At 37.5% G+C, this 21,139-nt stretch overlaps 1 protein-coding gene across 1 annotated transcript in view; it reads right to left on the reverse strand.

Annotated features, from left to right (window-relative positions):
• Positions 1-287: 287 nt before the first annotated feature.
• LOC110000696 (E3 ubiquitin-protein ligase rnf213-alpha) overlaps positions 288-21,139 on the reverse strand; it is a 36,124-nt gene continuing 15,272 nt past the window's right edge. Inside the window, exons 22-57 of the mRNA XM_065955751.1 lie at positions 20,941-21,054; positions 20,806-20,855; positions 20,210-20,360; positions 19,879-20,014; positions 19,573-19,758; positions 19,013-19,137; positions 18,699-18,847; positions 18,133-18,336; positions 17,807-17,994; positions 17,202-17,322; positions 16,877-16,977; positions 16,545-16,724; positions 16,042-16,187; positions 15,290-15,392; positions 14,957-15,071; positions 13,003-13,210; positions 12,733-12,923; positions 12,414-12,536; positions 11,720-11,830; positions 10,935-11,177; positions 10,515-10,602; positions 10,317-10,351; positions 10,076-10,179; positions 9,421-9,574; positions 9,087-9,261; positions 8,514-8,602; positions 8,009-8,260; positions 7,557-7,686; positions 7,215-7,292; positions 5,823-6,003; positions 5,393-5,597; positions 4,987-5,064; positions 4,182-4,379; positions 2,170-2,262; positions 1,756-1,934; positions 288-1,642 (exon numbers count right to left, since the gene is read on the reverse strand). Of these exons, the coding sequence (XP_065811823.1) occupies positions 1,486-1,642; positions 1,756-1,934; positions 2,170-2,262; positions 4,182-4,379; positions 4,987-5,064; positions 5,393-5,597; positions 5,823-6,003; positions 7,215-7,292; positions 7,557-7,686; positions 8,009-8,260; positions 8,514-8,602; positions 9,087-9,261; positions 9,421-9,574; positions 10,076-10,179; positions 10,317-10,351; positions 10,515-10,602; positions 10,935-11,177; positions 11,720-11,830; positions 12,414-12,536; positions 12,733-12,923; positions 13,003-13,210; positions 14,957-15,071; positions 15,290-15,392; positions 16,042-16,187; positions 16,545-16,724; positions 16,877-16,977; positions 17,202-17,322; positions 17,807-17,994; positions 18,133-18,336; positions 18,699-18,847; positions 19,013-19,137; positions 19,573-19,758; positions 19,879-20,014; positions 20,210-20,360; positions 20,806-20,855; positions 20,941-21,054 (5,141 nt within the window). The 3' untranslated portion in view covers positions 288-1,485. The remainder of the gene's footprint in view (positions 1,643-1,755; positions 1,935-2,169; positions 2,263-4,181; positions 4,380-4,986; positions 5,065-5,392; positions 5,598-5,822; positions 6,004-7,214; positions 7,293-7,556; positions 7,687-8,008; positions 8,261-8,513; positions 8,603-9,086; positions 9,262-9,420; positions 9,575-10,075; positions 10,180-10,316; positions 10,352-10,514; positions 10,603-10,934; positions 11,178-11,719; positions 11,831-12,413; positions 12,537-12,732; positions 12,924-13,002; positions 13,211-14,956; positions 15,072-15,289; positions 15,393-16,041; positions 16,188-16,544; positions 16,725-16,876; positions 16,978-17,201; positions 17,323-17,806; positions 17,995-18,132; positions 18,337-18,698; positions 18,848-19,012; positions 19,138-19,572; positions 19,759-19,878; positions 20,015-20,209; positions 20,361-20,805; positions 20,856-20,940; positions 21,055-21,139) is intronic.

Below are 21,139 nucleotides of genomic sequence, written 5' to 3' on the forward strand. Positions count from 1 at the left end.
ATCCCTTTGCATCTAAAAACTTGTATGAATTTAAACTATATTTATCTGACTGCAAGAGCAGTTTTTAGTTTAAATTAAGTGAATTATTTATGTAACTTGTTAAATACATTAACAGCATCAAGACTAGTTCACTATTACAGTATTTTGATTAGTGAACTCAAATGTAATCTTTACCAAATTTAATTATCCTTCATCTTACCACTAAAATAAAATATTGTTACTGCCTCAAGGTGTACAGTTGTGAAAGGATATACACTTTAAGTTCTTCATGGAATCAGAAACCTCAATAATGATTATGTAACTGACATCATTTTATTAACTTGAAAGCCTTATTGAGGCATGGGTCCACTTACAGGCGTTTAAACACCACAGCGGTTACTGCAATGATGACAACAATAATGGCCGTTATTTTAAGACTGCTACGACCAACATGACCAGACTGAGGAAACAAACATAAATCAGATATATCAAAGACACTCAATAAAAAGCATCACAATAAATTCCATATGAACTAAGAGAGAATACTTAATGTGAATGAAAATCAGAATACATGAAAAGTCTGCATGATTACATTTCTTATCCAGTTTATCTTTCCAACAGGGGTGTCCAAACATAAGACCTTGCAGGTTACCTGCAGCTCGTGATCCATTTTTTTATTGGCCTGCAGCACCCAAAAAATTTAGATACATTTTTCTAGCTTTAAGCCCTTATTTAATAGAACAGTGGACAGAGTAGGAAATTGGGACAAGAGAGTGGGGAGTGACATGCAGGAAAGGAGACACAGGTAGGACTTGAACCCGGGCTGCCTGTTTGAAGGACTGAAGCCTCCATTTAGCAGGCACAACCTAACCCATTGGCCATCAGCTCCATGGCTGGCGGCAAATTCTAAAAATAAAATATTATAGGGCCTGAATTAGCACATGAAGCTTGTGCTTGACTGTATTGTTCTTCTTAAGTTTTGACATTAGGCAGCGCGGCTGTGTTCAACTAGGCAGATTCTCCAAACTCACTAGACAGGTGCAATCACTCAAAGAAGATTTGGCATGGGTGATGAAACATGATCAAAAAAAAGCAAATATTGTAAAGTTTACAAAAACTGTTGAATTATGGCAGGTTAAAAAAATCCCAAATCCCAAATTATTAAAAAATGATTAACCCTGAAACATATATAAAAAAACAATCAATATCAAAGTCTTAGTTAATTTGTGCTGAGTAGGTTCTGATCCTTCATGTAAGGCTCAGACACAAATGAATGATCTCTTATAAACTGATATAGGGCAGTAAATAAGCAGCTAGCTCATGATAACATGTAATAAACTGTTTGATCAAGGAGTTACAAGAATGGAATACCCTTCGCTATATATTCATCTTTCACACAACAAATCAGGAACAAATAAAGGCGGAAAAAAATGAAAACAAAATCAAATCAAACTTGGTTTTCTTACATTTAACCTGATAATCTCACATTTCTACAACACATCCACCTCATCCCTCCATAAGCAACTCCTGCCTTGCTGTGACAGAGTATTTCCAGGTCTCTACAATCTGGGACAGCGTCAGGTTTTCAGGAAACTTGTCCTCCACGTAAAGAGGCACCTCCACCTTTTTACCGTCCATGTAAGCCGCCACAGTCTCCTTTACACTGAGAACAGAAAAAAGTTGTTTAAGTCAGTCACTCACACCTCTTTGCATAGTGGATATATGGGGGCTAGTATAGTAATATGTACAGCATTCGAGTCTTTCTAAGAGTTTTACCCCCAGGTTGGTGTGTAATCATCAGTGGCCCTTGGGCGGCCCAGATTCAACAGGAGGAACTCGTGCATCTCAAGCAGCCATTGGTCCACGATGCCCCTGGACAGGAAGCCCTTCAGCTCTATCTTATCTTCCTCAGTCAGCTGCATCTGGTATTCAGTTGGATACCCCGAAAATGGCTCCTTATAATAGAAACAACATGAAAGGGAAGTGTCATTTTTGTGCTTGTAGCATATTATTTAATGAGCGAAATAATGAATGAATGAAATTGTTATCAGACAAACAGTCGAGACACAGCAAACACAAAGAGAAAGATTTTTATAGGAAATGAAAGCAAGCGGGAGAATGATGCTTATACCCAGGTTTTTTTCATTGATTGTTGTTCTAATATTAAACGGCTAACACCGCATCACTTACCCTCTTGAGACGCTGCAGCATTTTTTCTGATTTGAGGGAGGAGAGGAGTTGCCACAAACAAACACAATGTCTGAGGGTGCATCTGCCCAGAGCCTGAAGAAACACAACAGCAGAAAAGAAAGAAAATAAATTAATTTAAAACTACAGAATTTCATTAATTGTTTAGTTTTGCTGAGACACCTAAAGTGAGTAATTTTTGATGAATCATTGTTTCATACATAGACTTTTATTTTGTCAACAATTACTTAATTTAATTCATGATGATTATGTAGTTAGTCATAGTCTTGTTGTCAGAAACTCCTTGGAAATTCTTAGCCAAATTAAAAAAAAGTTTCAAAATCCCTGTTATTTCAATACACACACCAGTCTGCCATAATCATGCCTTCGCCCAGCATTGCTGGACAATACTTTTGCTTTGTGGTGTGAAAAAGGATTAAAGTGTATAGGAGATTTTTATTTGGACAACAAGTTTGCATCTTTTGGGCAACTAAGTTTAGAGTATAATCTACCTCATTCACATTTATTACGTTATATGCAACTTAGGCACTTTGTAAGAGAAAACATCCCTAATTCTGAGTCAACCTGTGAGAGATACCCTCTGTTAGAATTGCTTTCTCTTTCACCAGAGAGTAAGAAGCTTATCACTAAATTTGTTAATTATTTCTCTGAGGATTCAGTATCTGCTAATTGTATTAAGAAGGCTTGGGAAAGAGAAATCAATGCTGCATTGCCTGATAAACTATGGAGAACTGCACTATCCTGTATTCATAGTTTTTCAATTAATTGTAGACACAGGTTAATTCAGTTCAAAGTCATTCACCGTTTTCATTATTCTAAAGTCATGCTTCATAAGATTTACCCCCCTGTGTCTCCAATATGTGACAAATGTAATTCAAAAGATGGCACTTTACTGCATTTATTTTGGGATTGTCCATTAATTTATCAGTTCTGGTCTAGAATTTTTTCGTTTTTTTTTGTCTGGGGTTTATCACAGGTCTCGCTCTCCTGACAGAACTTTGGCTCTCTTTGGAGCTTCAGAGGACTCCGTATTGATCCCTTTATATATCCAAACAGCTCTTTCTGTCCATGGATTGGTTTGTGGGTTTTCACTCTTGTTTGTATTGTGATGTCATAAAAATGTAAGTAAAAATAAATAAAAATGATTATGTAGTTTTCAATGTTCTAAATGTAGATAGGGACTAATGTTTGCTTTCAGAGTCATTGTGTACAACTGTTGTTGTGATTAATGAGGAGGACCAGCAGTTCTATGATCAAAGTGAAGATGTTTTATCTTGAGTGTAGTGTTGTTGTACTCGAAATCAGTCTTGGTCTCAGGACCGGTCTGGAGACCACTTTTTGAAGGTCTCGTCACGGAATCGAAAGTATTTTTACTTGGTTTTGTCTCAGTTCAGGACTCCGGACTTTAAATCAAGACCAGTCAACAGCACCACTGATATTAGGTTTATTTATTTCATTACTGAGATAAGAAAGAGAAACGCCTCTTTCTAAAAGAACAAATAACTTCAATCCATGAATAATTTGATTTGTATCCCCCAGTTAAGGCCATAAGCTTCCTGGTGTAAAGGAAGAAGTGCGTGAAATGCCTGCTGCACACAATATGATGATTTGTTTATTGATATGTATGGTCTTGATCCTGTCTCTGTCTCGCCCTGCCTTGGTCTTGACCCGGTCTCGATCCCTAAAAGGTCTTGGTCTCGACCCGGTCTCGATCCCTAAAAGGTCTTGGTCTTGACCCGGTCTCAATCCCTAAAAGGTCTTGGTCTTGACTCGGTCTTGCAGCACTCTGGTCTCGGGTACGTCTTGGTCTTTACAACAACACTACTAGAGTGGGACATGTCACTGACAACTGGAACTGACTTTGTCTGGACTGATCAGTGAAAACAGCTTTAATACGCTCAATTGACAATGAAATCAAATAACATCCTTCAGTCTCCAAACCTTTTAAGAAAACGTAATCACTTCAGGCACAGAAGCTTCTCACATGCACTGACCTTCAATGTTTGATGATCGATGTTGTTGGCCATTTTCAGGACGTCCTGCAGGTAAGCGACCAGTGGCATCATGGGATCACCACCTGTCATTGAGAGGAAACCCAGAAGCAACTCCACGATCTTGAGTGCCTCACATACCTCGCTGTAGGACTCCAGCTCTCTGGACAAGGCATTCCGGGTCAGAGAGGACAGAGTGTCCTAGAAAAAAACAAAAAACAAGTGTGGAGGAAGCATAAAGCCATTATCTTACCAGCAGAAATAATGATTCCATGTATGTATATGCTTAACACAACTTTAGATCCTAGATTACATTTATTATTGAATGACAACTTTAAATATCTATAGCCTTAGAGAAAAGATACATGACATTTAACAGATGTGAACCACCACTGTAAGTTATTCTGAGTATTCACATAGCATCGCTACGAAAAATGAAAAAAACAGTATTTGTTTAATATTGAATACCCAGCATGCCATTATCTAACCCTGTACAGTGCAATCCACATGAATAAATGATATAGGAGATTTTTTTTCACGCCTTTAGGACAGGAGAGTGGACAGAGTCAGGAACAGGGACGAGAGAGTGGGGGGATGACGTGCGGTTAATGGCAGAGAGAGGATGTGCGACTCAGGGACACCACTAGAGGGCAATAGCCTCTGATCATTGGATGAATGATTTTACCACCCAGCTAAACCAGCGTAACTTTGAACTTTATCACTGTAAATATGTAAGTACAATGTTCTTTTCATCAGAAATAAACTGTTGCATATTGTGAAAAAGAAAAGTCAGGACTGAATGATTTACCTGATGCACTTTTCCTTTAACAGCTTTGAAAATAGAGTCATAGTCTCTCTCTTGTGTGTTGACCAGAGTAGGAATTCCCTGAAATAAAGAGCAACAAGTTAATTGAAGCAGGAAATTACAGACACAAGACTTTAAAACAATTAAGCAGGTGCTTCAAATACAAAAAAAAGAGTTATGACTTGGTTTGTGAATTTGAATTTGTGTTACCCAACACAATTAATGCCATTTAAGTTTGCCTAGTAATAAGAAGTATTACAAATAACAGCCAAAAATCAACCCAGTCAAACAAATTGTCTGCTTTCCTTTGTCTTGGTTAGCTCTCATCTTTTGTACAAAATTTTTAGTGCATGTATGTTGATGCTCCTGATATTTACACAAAAAAAGAAACCTGCCTGTGTGGACTTACTGTGCGGGTGATGAGGGGTTTTCCCTGCAGGAAGCGGGTGAGGATCTGCCGCTGGATCCTGGGCAGATCATATTGTGATATTGTCTCATGGCCCCGTTCCAAGCTGTACTGGCAGTTGGATAATATCAGAGGAAGCAGGTCTTTGTCCACCTCGTAGTGGATCACATGCTGCTCTGTGAGCTCTGCCACACTCTCTCTGTAACTGCTGTGAACATCCCATTACAAACATTTTTAAAACTCTTTACTCCAGGAGTAAAACTTTTTTCATCCAAATTAAACAAAGCATAAACTGTGATTATTCTATATTTTTCTATGTCTTTCACTTAAATCAATCAGGGCATCTTGCAACTGTGTCATTACACACTTGCTTGATTAAGCTTAAGAGTTCTCTTCTGTTATGTGTTGGATAAAAAACTGTAATTTTTTGTACCTGTTGTCCTCTCCAGTCTGAGTATCCACAGCATTCACCAGCTCGTTTTGTAGTGACACCAGGTAGCTGACCAGCCCTGTGGCACACAGTCCTGGACCCTGATGCCGGGGCAGGAGGTACTGCAGGTCGCTGTCCAGGCTTAAGTCATGGCTGCTAAATTCATCAGGTATCTTCATCTCATCTGAAGGTTGGAAAGGACTTTAATCGTACATTTCCTTTTTGGTCTTTTACCTCTCAAAGAACTTCCCTACTCATTCCAACTTGCACACCTATGGGACAGCTTTTGAGAGCAAGTGCGGCCTGTCAACAAGGACACTTCAGCATCTAGACAGGAAGAGCAAGATCTACAGAATAGTGGACGACCTGACAGCCACCTTCAATGGTTTATCGTATCTTATTTAATAATATATGAGTATGTATATCTCCTAAGTGCTTGTGAAACAGCAGTTCTTCATTAATCTTGTTACACATGTATTAAGGAAAACTTAAAGTCAACACAACTTTATTAATTCAAACACAACAGAGCTGATCCAACATGCTCCCCATAGAGGAAATCTCAAAAACACACAGACACACTGAATTATGTAGGTAAACTCAATGGGCCTCATTCACTAATATATGCGTAGAAATGTTCTTACTTGCATAAAATAAGTGCATACGCAAAGACACGTGCATACCAGCCAATTTTGTTCTCACCACATTGCGTATATTTTATTGAATCAGAATCATTCTAAATGAGTGATGCCATGAGTATACTAGTAATGTATGTTCCCTGCATGCCCTCAAAAATGCTCCAATTAATCAGCTGGTTTTGGTAACAGATGCTATATTTCATGACACTATAAGTGGGAGTGGAAGTGGTCAACGATTAAATTAAATGGTAAACCGTTACATTTCAACATGTATATTGGCATATTCTTGATTGTAAATTCTTTAATTTAAGATTTAAGATTTAAGGAGAATAGCCTAATAAGGATGAGAAGGCATACATTTTATAGATATTTAATACATTTAGTCAATGCATTAGTAAATTCACATTTTTAATTGTTGTCTATTAAACATTTATTTATATATATATATATATATATATATATATATATATATATATATATATATATATATATATATATCATTTTAACATTTTCTGAGAAAGCAGATCTTTTTATCATGTGTGCGTACACATGGTCTCAGGAAGTTCGAACTTTGTCCGCAGAGTAAGAATAAATTCAAGTAAGAATATTGATTGTTGTATATTGTATATTGATGAATCTCAGATTTACGCGCCAAACGTTCGTACAAACGGTTTAAAAACAGATTTGTGCATACGCACTGCTTGTGAATGAGGCCCATTGTGTTTCCCTTGAATATTAAAATTGTAAGGGAAATACTCACTGCTTGTTACAGACACTCTAAGCAGATTCCAAGCTTTCAGGAAGGTGTCGATGTGTTTCTCATACCATGCTCTTAAATCTGGAACAAGACATTTTCAAAGTAATAACTAGTTTGATTTAGAATAAATTAAACAAGAATAAAACTGAGTGTGTGTAAAATGACATGCGGAAGAATCCAACCTGGGATCACAGCTTTCCCCTACAGGGTCTGACACAGAAACTCAAACTATGATTTTCAAGTTTCTGCTTTAAAAGCTTGTCCAACTGATTTTAGTGAATTAATTGTGAACATTATGAGAATAAACAAGGCTAAGATTACTAGTCACTGATAAAGCAGCTTTACCTGTTTGCTTCTTGATGAAATCTCCGATTGAGCCCCCTATTTGATCTGATGTGTTCTGGAACTTTCTCACCAAGTGTTTCTGCAGGGTAAGGATGCTGGGAAGATGCTTAATCTGCCGAAATTCTCTCTCCTGAGCAAAAATAAGTAAATCAATCAGTCAATCAATCAATCAATCAATCAATCAATCAATCAATCAATCAATCAATCAATCAATCAATCGATCAAAAAGCTGCTCATCATGCCTCTGTTTCTAGAGGCAGCAAATGGCCTGGATAAATGTCTTAACATGTAAAAACTTGTTGATAAGAAGTGATGACTGTCCATATTTCATCCTTTGGAAATAAATATTTACAAAACAAAACAAAGTCTGGAATCTAGATCAAAATCTTAGATCCAAAGGAGACTTTGAAGCCTTTTTTGTCACAAAGCTTTAAATCTCAAATCCATCTCACCTTCTGTAGGAACCTCCACAGAAGAGGTAGATCCTCCTTCTGGTCATTTTGCTCCACAATGTGTGTGAGGCGGAGCAACGACAGTCTATCTCTGCAGCTCCACACAGCGGAGCTGTGGACTTGAGAGCATTGAGCCAGTGATGTGAGGAAGGTGCAGTCATCCCCCAAAGTTGTTCTTATGATGAAGTTGGAGGAAACACGGGAGTCAGTTCTGATGCTCCCCTTTGCTTCTTGCAGGAGCAGATCTAGATCCTATAGACACAAAATCAATGCTGTTTAACAGTTCAGGGCCTTCCTGCCTTTTTTATGCTTCATAATGTTCCAAACTTTTTTGACAGGGCAAACTTATTGAGTAATTATAATAAAAGTAGTTTTTTTTAATGTTTTCCCATTAGAAGACACTGATGACATAAAAGTATTAGTAAAACTGCAACTTAATAGATATCATAAGCCTTATTGGATAAAACGGAAAAAGGTTTTAAAAAAGGACAATAAAAGGTGTTACCCTCAACCGGGGTGTCATTATTTCTGCAGCGACAGTAGTCTCCCAGTTGTTTCTGGATTCTTTAGTTGACAGGTGAAGATCAGTATCAGCTAGACAAAGTCAAACAGATTATTATTTTCTATCCTTAAATAAAAAATAAAAAACACTCAGAAACACTACAGTGCTTCCATACAATAGATCATTTTTCATTACGACCTAAGTATTAATAAAGTATCATTTTAAATCCACTTCTGTGTGTGTGTGTGTGTGTGTGTGTGTGTGTGTGTGTGTGTGTGTGTGTGTGTGTGTGTGTGTGTGCGTGCGCGTGCGAGTGTGTGCTGTCTCGTCTCTTTCTATTCTGTTCATGACTTGATCTAAACATATTTTTCTGTAATCGAAGACAAATACAATGTGTGACAGCACTACAGCTCCATATATGATAAGACTAAAGGGTTTGGACAAACAGATGCCCTCTATTCTTACTAATCATTTTCGGGTGTTGGTTTTCAATAAGAGTAACTGTCAGTGAACATACTTTATGTGAAACCTTAAAAACTTTTTTATTTAATGATGAAAGAGAGAAATTGGGCTTACAGTGACTGGTCTGCATTAGCTCTTGCAGAGATCTAAGCACTAGGTGGACAGTTGTAACAGTGTCGTCAGCGCCCCTTCCCAGTGTCTGGGACAGCTGTTCCAGATCCTTTAATATGTGCAGAGTAAGAAACTGACAAACATCCTCAACAGGTGGCTGGATGATGTTCTGGACAAACTAAGGGAAGAAAATGGGGGAGAATGTAAAAAAATAAAAATCACTATTGTATTCAAAGAGGCATTATTATCTGCAAAGAACCATTTTAATCTCAGCCTTAATGGCATTACAATCTGACAGTGTTACCTAAACTTTCTGTGCTAGCACAGTTCTGCTCACCTGGGGCTTCTCTGAGGCTCCCAACAACATCGGCAAATGTGTAACAAGTCTGACAAGAGTAAAGGGAGCCAGAGACATGTTTTTGGTGTCCAGAGCATTGGGGTTGTTTCTCTGCTCAGGGTCCCCTAGGATGTGTCCAGGTCTTGTCTGATCCCTAATCATCATAAAGTCAGTTAGTCAGTTGTTCGGGAAGTTATTTAAATGTTTAAATTAACATAAATCTGTAGTTCAAATACATTTAAATAAACTAAAAATGTCCATCCTAGTGTTGCTAGTCTTTAATTAATAAAGACAAATTATCTCAAAATCTAAACCTGGAGTATTTTTGTCACGCTGCATCGTATGACATAACTTCAGTACACATTTAAATCATCATTGTATGGTCAGCTGGCAACATACTGCAATAAACATTTCAATATTAACAATATCTTAGAATTTGCATTGAACCAATACTTAAATTACTAAACAGGAATTGTCTCAACAGCCTTACTTTTATCAGCCTCGAAAGAACCAAATACTTTTAAATGATCCCTCCTAATATAATGTCTCAATTTTAACGGAAGTGTCTAAATAAAGGAGAAGATTAACTCTGGCTTAACTGTTACAAACACACAATACAGTGCAAGACTGTAGCTTGACCAATGATGGCACTCACTGCTGCAGCTGTGTTTTTCTGAATCCGGGCAGAGCTACATGTTTGGCCCCTCCAATCTCTTGGCGACATTCCAGACAGATGCCCTTCTGCATGGGCAGACCACACTGTAGTGAAACAAGGCAGAGTGGATCATTGTGTGTGTGCGTGTGTGTTTTTTATAGCTACTGTTTGTTTTAACCAGTAGACTGTCTGGAACAGCTGTGCAGATAAATAATCTGGAGTTGTTTTAAAATTAGCTCACCTCGTCAACAACGCATGGATGATTATTTGGACACACTAAAAAACAAACAAAAATAAAATTAGGACAGTTTACAATTCAATGCTAATAACTCGGAGCAATATGGAGTCAACTTACATATAACAAATGACAGAAACAAAAGAAACTCATAATAATAACTATTGATTATTGTGGTTAATACATAGATAAAATAACACTTACCATACCAAGTATATCTCCCTTCTGTATTTTCAAATACTGTGCGAGCAGCAGCTAACATGTCATCAGGCATTGTGGGTATAAATGCCTCCTGTTCAGTCAAATAAAATGAAAAGGCTTAATTTGGCATGACAGTGACATTAGAATGATCATTAGTTATTACAAAGCTACATGTTATTTAATGGGGAACCCTTCAAACTTTTGTAGCAAAAAAAAAAGAATACATTCAGAGTTTTCAAGATATGTTCCTCAAAGCACAAAAAAAGATCTTATGTCTCTTTAAAGGTCAATATGAAGGCAAGCTTAAATCCCTCCCACCATTTGACTTTGGAAGGTCCCTTAAACTTGAAAAATTCCCAGCCATTTAGCCATTTGATGCAGGAAAGCTATTTTATAGATGGAAAGAGGGGAGTTGATGTTCACCTGCATATTTTCAGGAAACAGGCCGAGCTGCTTGAGTGGCATCAACAGAGGCTGAGTCCCAGTGAGCAGAACAACCTCTAGATGAATAGTCAGCTCGATGACAGTGTTGTGTGTAATAGGATGGTCAGGGTTCATGGTCAGGGCTCCCAACCTGTTGTCAACCAAGGCTGAGGCAAAGGTCCTCAATTCTTCTTGATGCAGATATCTTGAGCCCTGGATGAACTCTTCAAATACTTGTCTTCGCTAAAGGAAGGATATACAGTGGAAATAATCAAGATTTGAACAACATTATATCATTAATGATGTATCGTACTACCAGTACTACAAACTTCCACTTCACTTCTACTTTCAAATTTGTGCTTTTTCTTTGCCTGAGTTCTCGTGGTACAAGTTTATAAGAGTTCTCACATGAAAACATCTGAGGGATGATTTAACAGAAATGGTGTAATTTTTTTTAATAATCTGTGTTCGATATACAATTGTGAATTAGTCAAATAAAGAACATTTCGGTGAACTTGTAATACATTTTGAATTCCTAAATATTTAGAGCCATGCATGTTTCAGGAGAAGTCACAAAATCTATGAATTGTTCTCCTGAATGACATTTATCCCCTTTTTGGACTTTTGGCCATGTTTTGTTGGGATCTGAAAGAGTCTTGAACTTAAATCTATCTTTTTTTCTTATTGAATTAAAAGTGTTTTATTCCAAACATGTACAAAGAACAAAAGGTGAACATGAAAAATCTTTCCGTTTCTAAAGAGTTGTGTTTTATCACTCAGCATACCTCAGGGGTCAGGTGAAGTCCTGTATTTGCAGACCTGTACAGAGTTGTGACCTCTCGGAAAAGTGCCAGGAGGATGAACATTGTTCGATTCCTTGGTGGTGCAGTGCATTTCTAAATCAACAAGAAATGAACCTAAATTAAGAATTGATGAGCTAATGTCTTAGCTGAATAGTTAGTTGGTTCCAGTGTTAGCTATAGGAATGAACTACAATGTGAAAAAATGGATTGGTATGTTAATCAAAAAACAAAACTTTACCCGCTCAGGTTATGTTCAGATATTCAGCTTTAATAAGGCTACAAAGCGTAGTACTTTCATGAGTTATAATCCTGACGATACACTCTATGAGCAACACAGATTGTCAGTGGAGGTAACATATATGCAAAAGCATATCCATATGCATAGGGTAACATTACATCAGTCGTGACCCAGAAAGAAGCCAGGCAGTTTCACTAGCATGTCAGAGATCATATTAATTTCACTTTACTTTATAATTTTTTTCAGACCCATAGGTCCATAGTGTCGTAATTTTTTAAAATAGATGTAATAACTGAAAATAAAAAGCCTTTGGATAAAATACTTAATGCCTTTTGGCAAAACACAATAAAAGCATGCAGGACATGACTCAAATTCATTCAAAAAAGTGCATGGAGGATTGCAAGTAGCAGCAAAGACTTTGAATTAAAGTTCAAATACCTCACAGACTTCTTCAATCTGCTCTACTTCACCACCCACTACTGCCATGGCAACAGCATCCCTCACCGCCTTGTACTCCTCTCCATACAAAAGATACTGGTCCATCTGGCCTCCATCTTCATTCTGTTCACATCGTGAATGAAGTTACAAAAGTAACAAATACATCAGGATACAATGATAATAAAGGGTTTCAGATTAGATGGCCTGTTAATTGGGAAAACTTTGAGTTGCTACTTGTTTTTTTTCTTCATGTAATTATGATCAAATATTTAGGGTTCTTTTTTGATTCAATAGATTTCCAGGAGTCAATCGGGTGTACCTGTTGATGGATCTCTGCAGGAAAAAGCCAGGTGAACTTTGGTTTTTTCACCAGTGCCTGAACAAACTCGACCCCATGCTTTCGACTGAGCTTGCGGATCAGATAAACACGGTACCAATCATTCCCACTGTCCTCACAGAGCTTAATCACCGTATTCAGGAAATCTTCAGCTCCGTCTGGGACATCATTTTCTGTAACAGCAATGTAGTCAAATAGGCTTCATTCTCTTTAACACACATAAACAGTCAATAGAAGTGAAGTTTATCTTACCAGACAGATTGTCACTGATGATCTGGGCAGCCAAGGTGAGGCACACACGCAATCCTGCAATGTGTTGGAGATGTTGAATTGACACTGTTTCTGGAACAGATGTGACATCATCCAAAAAGGAGCGCAGGAATTTTGTTTCATCATCGGCAAAAGGCGCCAACTCTTCAGTTTTGTTGCCTTCCTGAGGCATTCTCTCCCACATGGAGTCCTTCAAAGAAACAATGTGATTGGAGCATCAGCAATGAGTTATTTAAAATGAACTTATCAGCAATGTGTAAAGACTTAAACAACCCTTTATTGTTACAGCTGCCACATACACAGCTCCAGAACCCCATAAGTCCCATTCAGATATTGTAGGATAGTTGTAAGAAAATGTTAGCCACTGGGTCAAATCCAGCTCTCTATAGCAAAGTAATCTGCTCCTTCATGAAAGTGAATTTATGCGTCAAAGCTTGATACAAATCTTTTGCCTGATTTTTCTCAGATAATCTTCTCATAAATGTAAATGCAAGGCTCAAGAAGATAAGGCATGTTCAAACACATCTTAGGCTTTATTTTTTAAACTAAACAAAGAAAACCAGATAATCATGTAAAAGTATATAGAACAAAAGACTAACTATATCAAGGTGGTTGTTTTTTATGCCTGTTACTGCTGTCTCTCTTATCAACAACAATAAGTTCCTCATAGCTGCTTTAAATTAAACATTGAATGATGCTGGGAATAAACGGTCGATAATTATCACGATCATGGTCAATCATTATTTCTTCCAAATTGAAAAGCTGATTTTTACTCCTGAGTCAAAGTTGAAGAAACCAGATAGAAGAAGAAGAACAAGATTTACTTTATTGATCCCCGCGAGGTGAAATTTCAGTTTTTACACTCTGTAGTCAAGCAACACACACATAGGCTGAAGTATATACATACATGCACACAAACAGGTGGTTAATTATGGTTTAATTATACTTTATTTTTAATAACATGATAAACTTTAATTAAACAGGAACATTTCACCATCATAAGCTCAGTGCACGGAGCTGGAAAACACTGATATGACAGTTTGATGCTGGGGAGTAACACTTACTGGGGGTCCACACCATAGACTGTTTATATTATTTACAATATGGTCCACACTAACACTCGTTTGGGACTTTTTTCATTTAATGTTTTAAATGGGGAACAGGTTTGTGGTTTTGCACATTTTTGCTTATTAAATACTCCAAACGTCTGTAAGCCCGCCTACTGCTATCCCTGCGACATGATTGGCTGTTTGTCGTCTTTTTCTTCTTCCCTTTAATGTCAGGTGGCAACTAGCGTCCAAGGCAGATTACCCCCCCCCCCCCTTCCATTTCCCAGTGGTTGGATGGTGTAATTAAAGGTTTAAATCTATCGAACGTTTATCAAACATTTTTAATATTTATACTGACATATGAAAAACAATATATCGCAAGAATTATTGTTATATTGCCGAGGCCTACCCTGACATGAAACACAAATGATCCCTTTGCTGATATCGTTTGTTTGAATGCTTTTCAATCCCAAATAGGCTCAAATCAAAGTGTCAGAAATCTTACTAGGCTGCCTACATACAGCTTCACTATTTATTTTATTACCACTCAAACTGACTTAAAGGGGATACTTCACTTCACTTGTTCTGTAGCTTCAGTGGTTGAAAATATGAGGAACTAGCGTTGTAGTTTCACCCTGCTAACCGCAACAGCTTCCAGTGATGCAGAAATCGTCATTTTGCATCACTGGAAGCTCCTTTTCAGACTTATAAATACAAAGATTGATGGGGGAAAATGAGGGCGGGATGCACGACCATTCAAAAATACTACCAGGTTTGTAATGATACAAAGCTTAATGCAAATGGGTGAAGTATCCCTTTAATTAAATTCTTGATTGAAAAGTGGACTTTTTAAAAAATGTTTAAACATTGATAAAAAGATGTTTTACCTCCAAGCAGTTGATGTACAGGGCGTAAAGTTCTGCTGTATCCTCCTCATGCACAAACCTGCTGTCCTCTATAGATGACAAATGCTGCTGCAAATATTCCTTGACTTCATCAAAGCTGAAACACAGTTCATTTGATCATAATTGTGGTACAGTGCAGAACAGCTTGGAAAGGTAAAGAAGAGTAGCTTGAATTTATGTAGACATAGCCTTACAAACAATTCCTATAACTTGACTTAGCAGCTCTAGGGTCAAATATCCACTCACTGTTCCTGACTGGCAGGAAACATGTCAAAATATATAAGTTCCTTTTGGGTCTATTATTAGTTTACCAACCTGAACTTGAGCAGCAGCTTGAGGATCACAGATCGAACGACTGGGTTCTTATCAGGAGACTCATCAAAGGGCGACAAATCTTTGGTGTGAATCTCTCTGTTTTCTGGATTGAAAGGAGTGAACAGTTATAAAAAAGGAAAATTAATCTAATCTGATTAAAACATTACAAACTAGAAAATTGCCCCCTTGGCGTGGCCAAGTTGAAGGCCTGGTTCCCCCTTGAACTCTGATTGGCTACCCCAGGTGCCAAGCCAAAATGTTAAACCATGATTAGCTATTTGTCTTGTCAGAGGTGGGATTTATGATTAAATCAACTATTGACGCTGTGTTACTACAGGTTGTGAGTAGCTTTCTTCGTATTTCAATATGGCACATTTCCTTTAGTTATGTCCTTAAAATTAGACATTTTTTTAGTTCTCAAAAGCCCCTCTCAGACTGCTTTTTTCGCAAAAGTGAAGCAATTTAGCTCAGCCGTCATGACGCCTTTGTACAAACACCTTGATTCCATGACGGCGTAATATTGGTGTTCCAGTCTGTAAAATCACATTGCCTTTTGGAAGCACGGCACAGCAAGAGCTCCACATAAACACAGAGTCAGACATGCACGCACACACAGCGCTGTGATCCCCTGCTGGCTCAGCTGATACCGTCTCGCCTCTGTAACACCTCTGTTACTGCCTTTCAAAGACGGTGCAGAGAGATGAACTCCCTCCTTTACTCCCTCCATTATGAAGCTCTACAAAAGAGGTTACCTGTCTCAACCATAAGGTAGGACAATAGGTGCTTGATGACGTCCCTGGCTGGTGGCGAGTTGTCCTTGAAGCATACAGTGGAGAGCAAATCAATGAAGAAACCGTTGCAACGCCGCCTGAATTCTGCATGTTTCTTGACAGTCACCCTGCAGTCACAAAAATTCACAAGAATGTTAAATGTAAAGAGATGCCATTTTAACAGTTTTTATTACAATATTTGTAGTTCAGCTAAGCTTAGCCAACTTATCTCTTCAAGTAACACTCTGTCAACCCTCACATTTTTTTTCTTCCATTTTTATGCTAAGGTCCTTTTTCTGATTGGTACAATTGTTCAAAGCAACATCCACTGAATCACACAAGTATTTTCATCCACAACATGGTAAATAAGTGTTTTTATACTGAAACTGTTCACACTCACATTAGGTGGAATATAGTCATACAGGAGTGAGATGTACCTTAAGTTTTAAAGGTTTACATTTTTAATGACTTGTGAAAAATCTTACCGGATTTCCTCTGAGACATGTGGCTGAAAGTCATTTGGTAACTCCTGTCTGCACGTGGGACATGCTGTCTTTCCTGCATCCAGACTTGCTCTGATGCATGTTAAGCAGTAGATGTGATGGCATGGCAGTCCCACAGGGTCCTGAGGCTTCCTCATACACACCCGACACTGAAGTCCAAACCTTAAAAATGGAAGAGAAAAATATATATATTTTTAAAAGTAAAAAAATAAATATATATATATATAATGCGGATTCATTGAGATTCTGGTAAAAGACATTCATCACACTTTCTGTTAAAAAAAAATAGAACTGTCAAATTAAGGAGCACTTACCTGAAAAAAAGATCACTTGCGCTCTTCTCGCAGGATGTTAGTACTTGAATTACTGCCCTAAAAGCGCTCATTTGTTTAACATCGGAGTCTCTATCCAGAACCTAAGAGTCAAAAACATTTCATATAAAAATGACATTAGCCATAATGGGGATTTTCATAACATTTTCCTTTTTGCTGTACAACATAATGACATCGAATATAATTTAAGGTTACTCAAATTACACAGACAGATGGGTTAAAAGAAGAAAGTTCATCAAACTAGACAAAAGCTGCATTCCTTGTATCTGTTTTTATGACATTAATCAGTTATTAAAAATCGACTTACCCTGCTTAAGGTCTGGATGTGACTCTGGACAAGAACTCTGATCTGATTCTCATCATTATGGAAACCCAGCAGCATGTGCTCCGCAAACAACGAGAGTATGTGAATGCGCTTCCAGCCATTACTACAAAATATATCAAAACCACAGTTCATTTGTTGTTGTCACATGACAACAAGGCAGTATTTTAAAGGGCCGGTATTTTCTTTTAAGGAAATGGTGAGCACTAAACAGCTGGTTAAATAACAGCATCATTCATTAAATATATATGAACTTTGCAATGTTGAGAGCACCATTTCTTATTTTCACTGCAGCTATTTTACAAAAAAAAGATCTGCAGAGACCTGATCTTTAATTTTCTCTCCACATTAAGTAGCTGCTCCAAACCTTGCTTAAAGCCCACATATTTTCATGTTATTGACCGAAAAATGTCTGTCAGACAAATAGACTTCTGATCAAGTAGAAAAGGGCAACAAAAGTTCACACTTTAGGGCAATTCAAAGATACAGGGTCATAGGATCAGCTTGTGACAGGATGGGAGTATCTAGAAAAAAATGATTCACCAGATTCAAGTTTTTTTTTTTGTATTTGAATCACATAGGCATCTTACCTGACAGCCTGGAGTATTTCTTTGCATCTTTGTCCATACAGTTTGGCGTGAATGTGGGAACAAATCATCTCTAAAGATGCTTGCAGACTCTTGACCTGCTTAAGCCAGTCCTGGCAGAGAGCATCAGTATCAACTTTAGGAGACCCCAGACATTCAACACACGCCTGGGCTGCATGCACATCCAAAACCTACAAGACAGTAAAACAGTCTGGAAGTGAATTTAGCATATTGCTGAAACATTTTTTTTAAAGAGCATCACAGTCCTCAAGTATGTAAGATTGATATTGCTTTGTTATTGACTTATTGAAATGTAGAAATGTGTTTACCATCTCTTGACAGTTTCCAATGTGCTGGTTTTTTCTCAAAGGAGTCAAAACATCAGGCTGAAGAGCAAACATCCGTGAGAGGTTCTGAAGACGCCTTTGGAAGAAATGGTGGGCAATGTGGACAAGAGGAAGAGAAAGCTCATCTTCGTCTCTTTTTCGTCTCTTTACTTCATCAACGCAGCTGGCCAGGGCCTGACACATGAGCTGACACAGAAATGTAATTTTTAAATAAATGTTTTGATAATTAGATATGGACAAAGGATTTAAGCATCATAATAAAAAACGCTGAGTACTAGCTAGCTAGTTTTTACAGCTGAAGCTGAAGTATGTAGAAACAAGTAGTTTATTCATGTGTATTGCATTTTTGTTGGTCATTTAATTTGTTTTTGTTACATTATTGTAAAATAGACTTTAAACTATCTATTTAAAACTAAGACAGGAGAGTGTTACATATGTTTGTTGTATTGACTGCACTGAATGTTATTTTTTTTTAAGATCACACAGAATCATATGCAGAAATACAGTTTGAGAAAGCGGTACAAAAGTAGCACTTAGTTATCCCTTACCTGTAATTCTTCATCTGATGCCACTTTGAAAGTCATTGCAACAAAATCCTGTAGGTACCTTTCAAAGAATTCTTTCCTCATGTTCTCATTGACATTTTCATTCAAGTACCTGCCAAGAGGAGTGTTTAAGAAAACCTCTAGGAATCTACCTGGAGAATGATGTGCAAGTTAAAGGTGAGAAATATAGCATGTATTAGGATTCAGTCTGAATACAAGTTTTGTTTTTCCCGTTAGGAAGATATCACATTAAATTTACGACACAATTTCAGGACTGGAAGCATTTGATTGTGTTACTTATTTACTATGATAGTTACTTTTATGTCTGGATGTTTGCATCATGAGCCCTTCCAGGAACTCTTTGATCCACCAGCTGAACGGCAAACGGCAGCACATGGTGTTTCCGCCTGTGATATGGCTTTGTACCATTATCACACTGGAGCTTTATGAAAGGCAATATGGGAAAATGAAATTGCTTGCATCATCTTTGTATCAAAAACAATTCAGAGCCAGCAATGGCTATTTTCTTATTTTAAAAAAACTTTGGAAACGTAAAAAAAAAAAAAAAAATACACAAGTAGTATAGTTTCAAGACCCTCCTAAGCAATTACACCCAAGATGTGAACAAATGTGAAACAAAAGCACTTATGCTACATATGTGTTAAAATCACACATGGCCTTTTCAGACTGCCAATTCGAGGTGCGATATTTACACCCCTGTGATATTTTGCCTTCACTATGAATGAACGGAGGGACACAAATATTACGTCATTGCAGAATCAATACGAATGTTCAAAGTCAAAATGACGGCTGAGCTTTGTAACATTGCTGTTGTGTTTGTGCACTGTGCAAACAGCTAAAATCAAAAGATACTCACTTGCTTTCCACTCTCACATAAGGTACAAGGAGCATATTTGGGTTCCCAAAAATCTCGAGCCATAGGCCTTTAAGTTCATCACATCCTTTCAGCAAAAGCTGCAAATTGCAATCTCGGTCAATGACTGAGACCAAGTTTGCTAGCAGTGGTGCGACAACTGCTTGTATTTTCCTCCACAGCGTATGCCTGTGAGAAATAGTCACAAAACTTCACAAATAACTCACTTTGATAAATGATGAATGATTTTAAAAGTGTAAGTCAACAAATTAAAGAAAACGGTCATTGAGACTGCTAAGTGACACCTACAAGAATGTTCCTCCCTCTTGAAGAGCGCTGACATTAGAAGCCTCCCTCAGCACCCAGCTTTTAGGATTAGGGATGTTGGCCTCATAGTCTTCCAACAGTGAGTGGATACACTTCCTTACAATGTTTGTGAACACACCTTGATAAAAAGAATCACCAAAAAACATATCTCTGGTTAGGTGCTATCTCAATGAACACAGATTAGATGTGAAGAGTACGAAGCTGTTGAAGCCCCAAAAAGTACAAAAATAAGTTTTACTTTTTGGGACTTCAGGGACTCTGTAGCATATGGATGGCCTGATAAAAAAAATATGCTGCACATTCTAACCCTAACCTTGTGTCTGACTTTCATCCAGAAGTGTGAGCAAGCTCTCCACTCGCTTTGTGCTGAGCTTCGCATTGTCCACTGAATCTCTTAGCATGCTCACTGCACTCTGGACACAGCTCCTCAGCAGATTTGGGATATCAAGCAAACCTTCCAAAACCTGCAAAAAAATAAATAAAAAATTGCAATGCATCATACAAAGCAGGAAAGCATCTAAAAAAGTAAAAATGTCCTTGAAGTGAATACTTCAACAATGTTCAACAATACTAACTAACCCGATAGTCATGGTTAGTTATACAATGAATGAATTAATAAGTGTTGTGTTAATGAGATACGGTTCTGAATCTAGACCACGCTTTCCATTGGAAAGCTTGTTTCCATATGTTTAAATAAGTAGCTTAATTCTTATTTTACAGCTTGAGTATTGTCTTTTTAATCCAGTGAAATCCCTGAATTCATCACCAAATTACTACTACTAATTACACTAAGATTTCTTATTGTTATAGGATTTGCTTAAGATTACCCTCAGCTGCCCAAGTCCTGACAAAAATTAAAACAAGTACACTTTCAAATCTCTGAACTACTTGGTGGTAAATTGCACTTACAGTGGAGTCATTGTTTTGTGGAACACCATTATGGTCTTCTGCATCCATGGCTTAAAGGGGAAAAAATAAGTTATATATAACGTAGATACTCATATGTATGATATTGTTTTAGAAAAAAGTTTTCTGGTGGATTACCCTCAGGTGGATCTTCAAAAATCTCACTCATGCAAAGCTTTTTCAAGCAGTTTACATCAGTCACAAACTCTTTTGATCTTCTCAGATCATCAATGTGCACAGACCTCCAAGGACCTGAAAGAAAGTCAGATCTATCAATACATAGTATCAATTACTTTAGTCAAGTTTTTTTCCACCCTTTCATTTTCTTACATTTGTG

Source organism: Labrus bergylta, chromosome 6 (genome assembly GCF_963930695.1).
Source record: "Labrus bergylta chromosome 6, fLabBer1.1, whole genome shotgun sequence".
NCBI classification, from domain to species: Eukaryota; Metazoa; Chordata; class Actinopteri; order Labriformes; family Labridae; genus Labrus; species Labrus bergylta.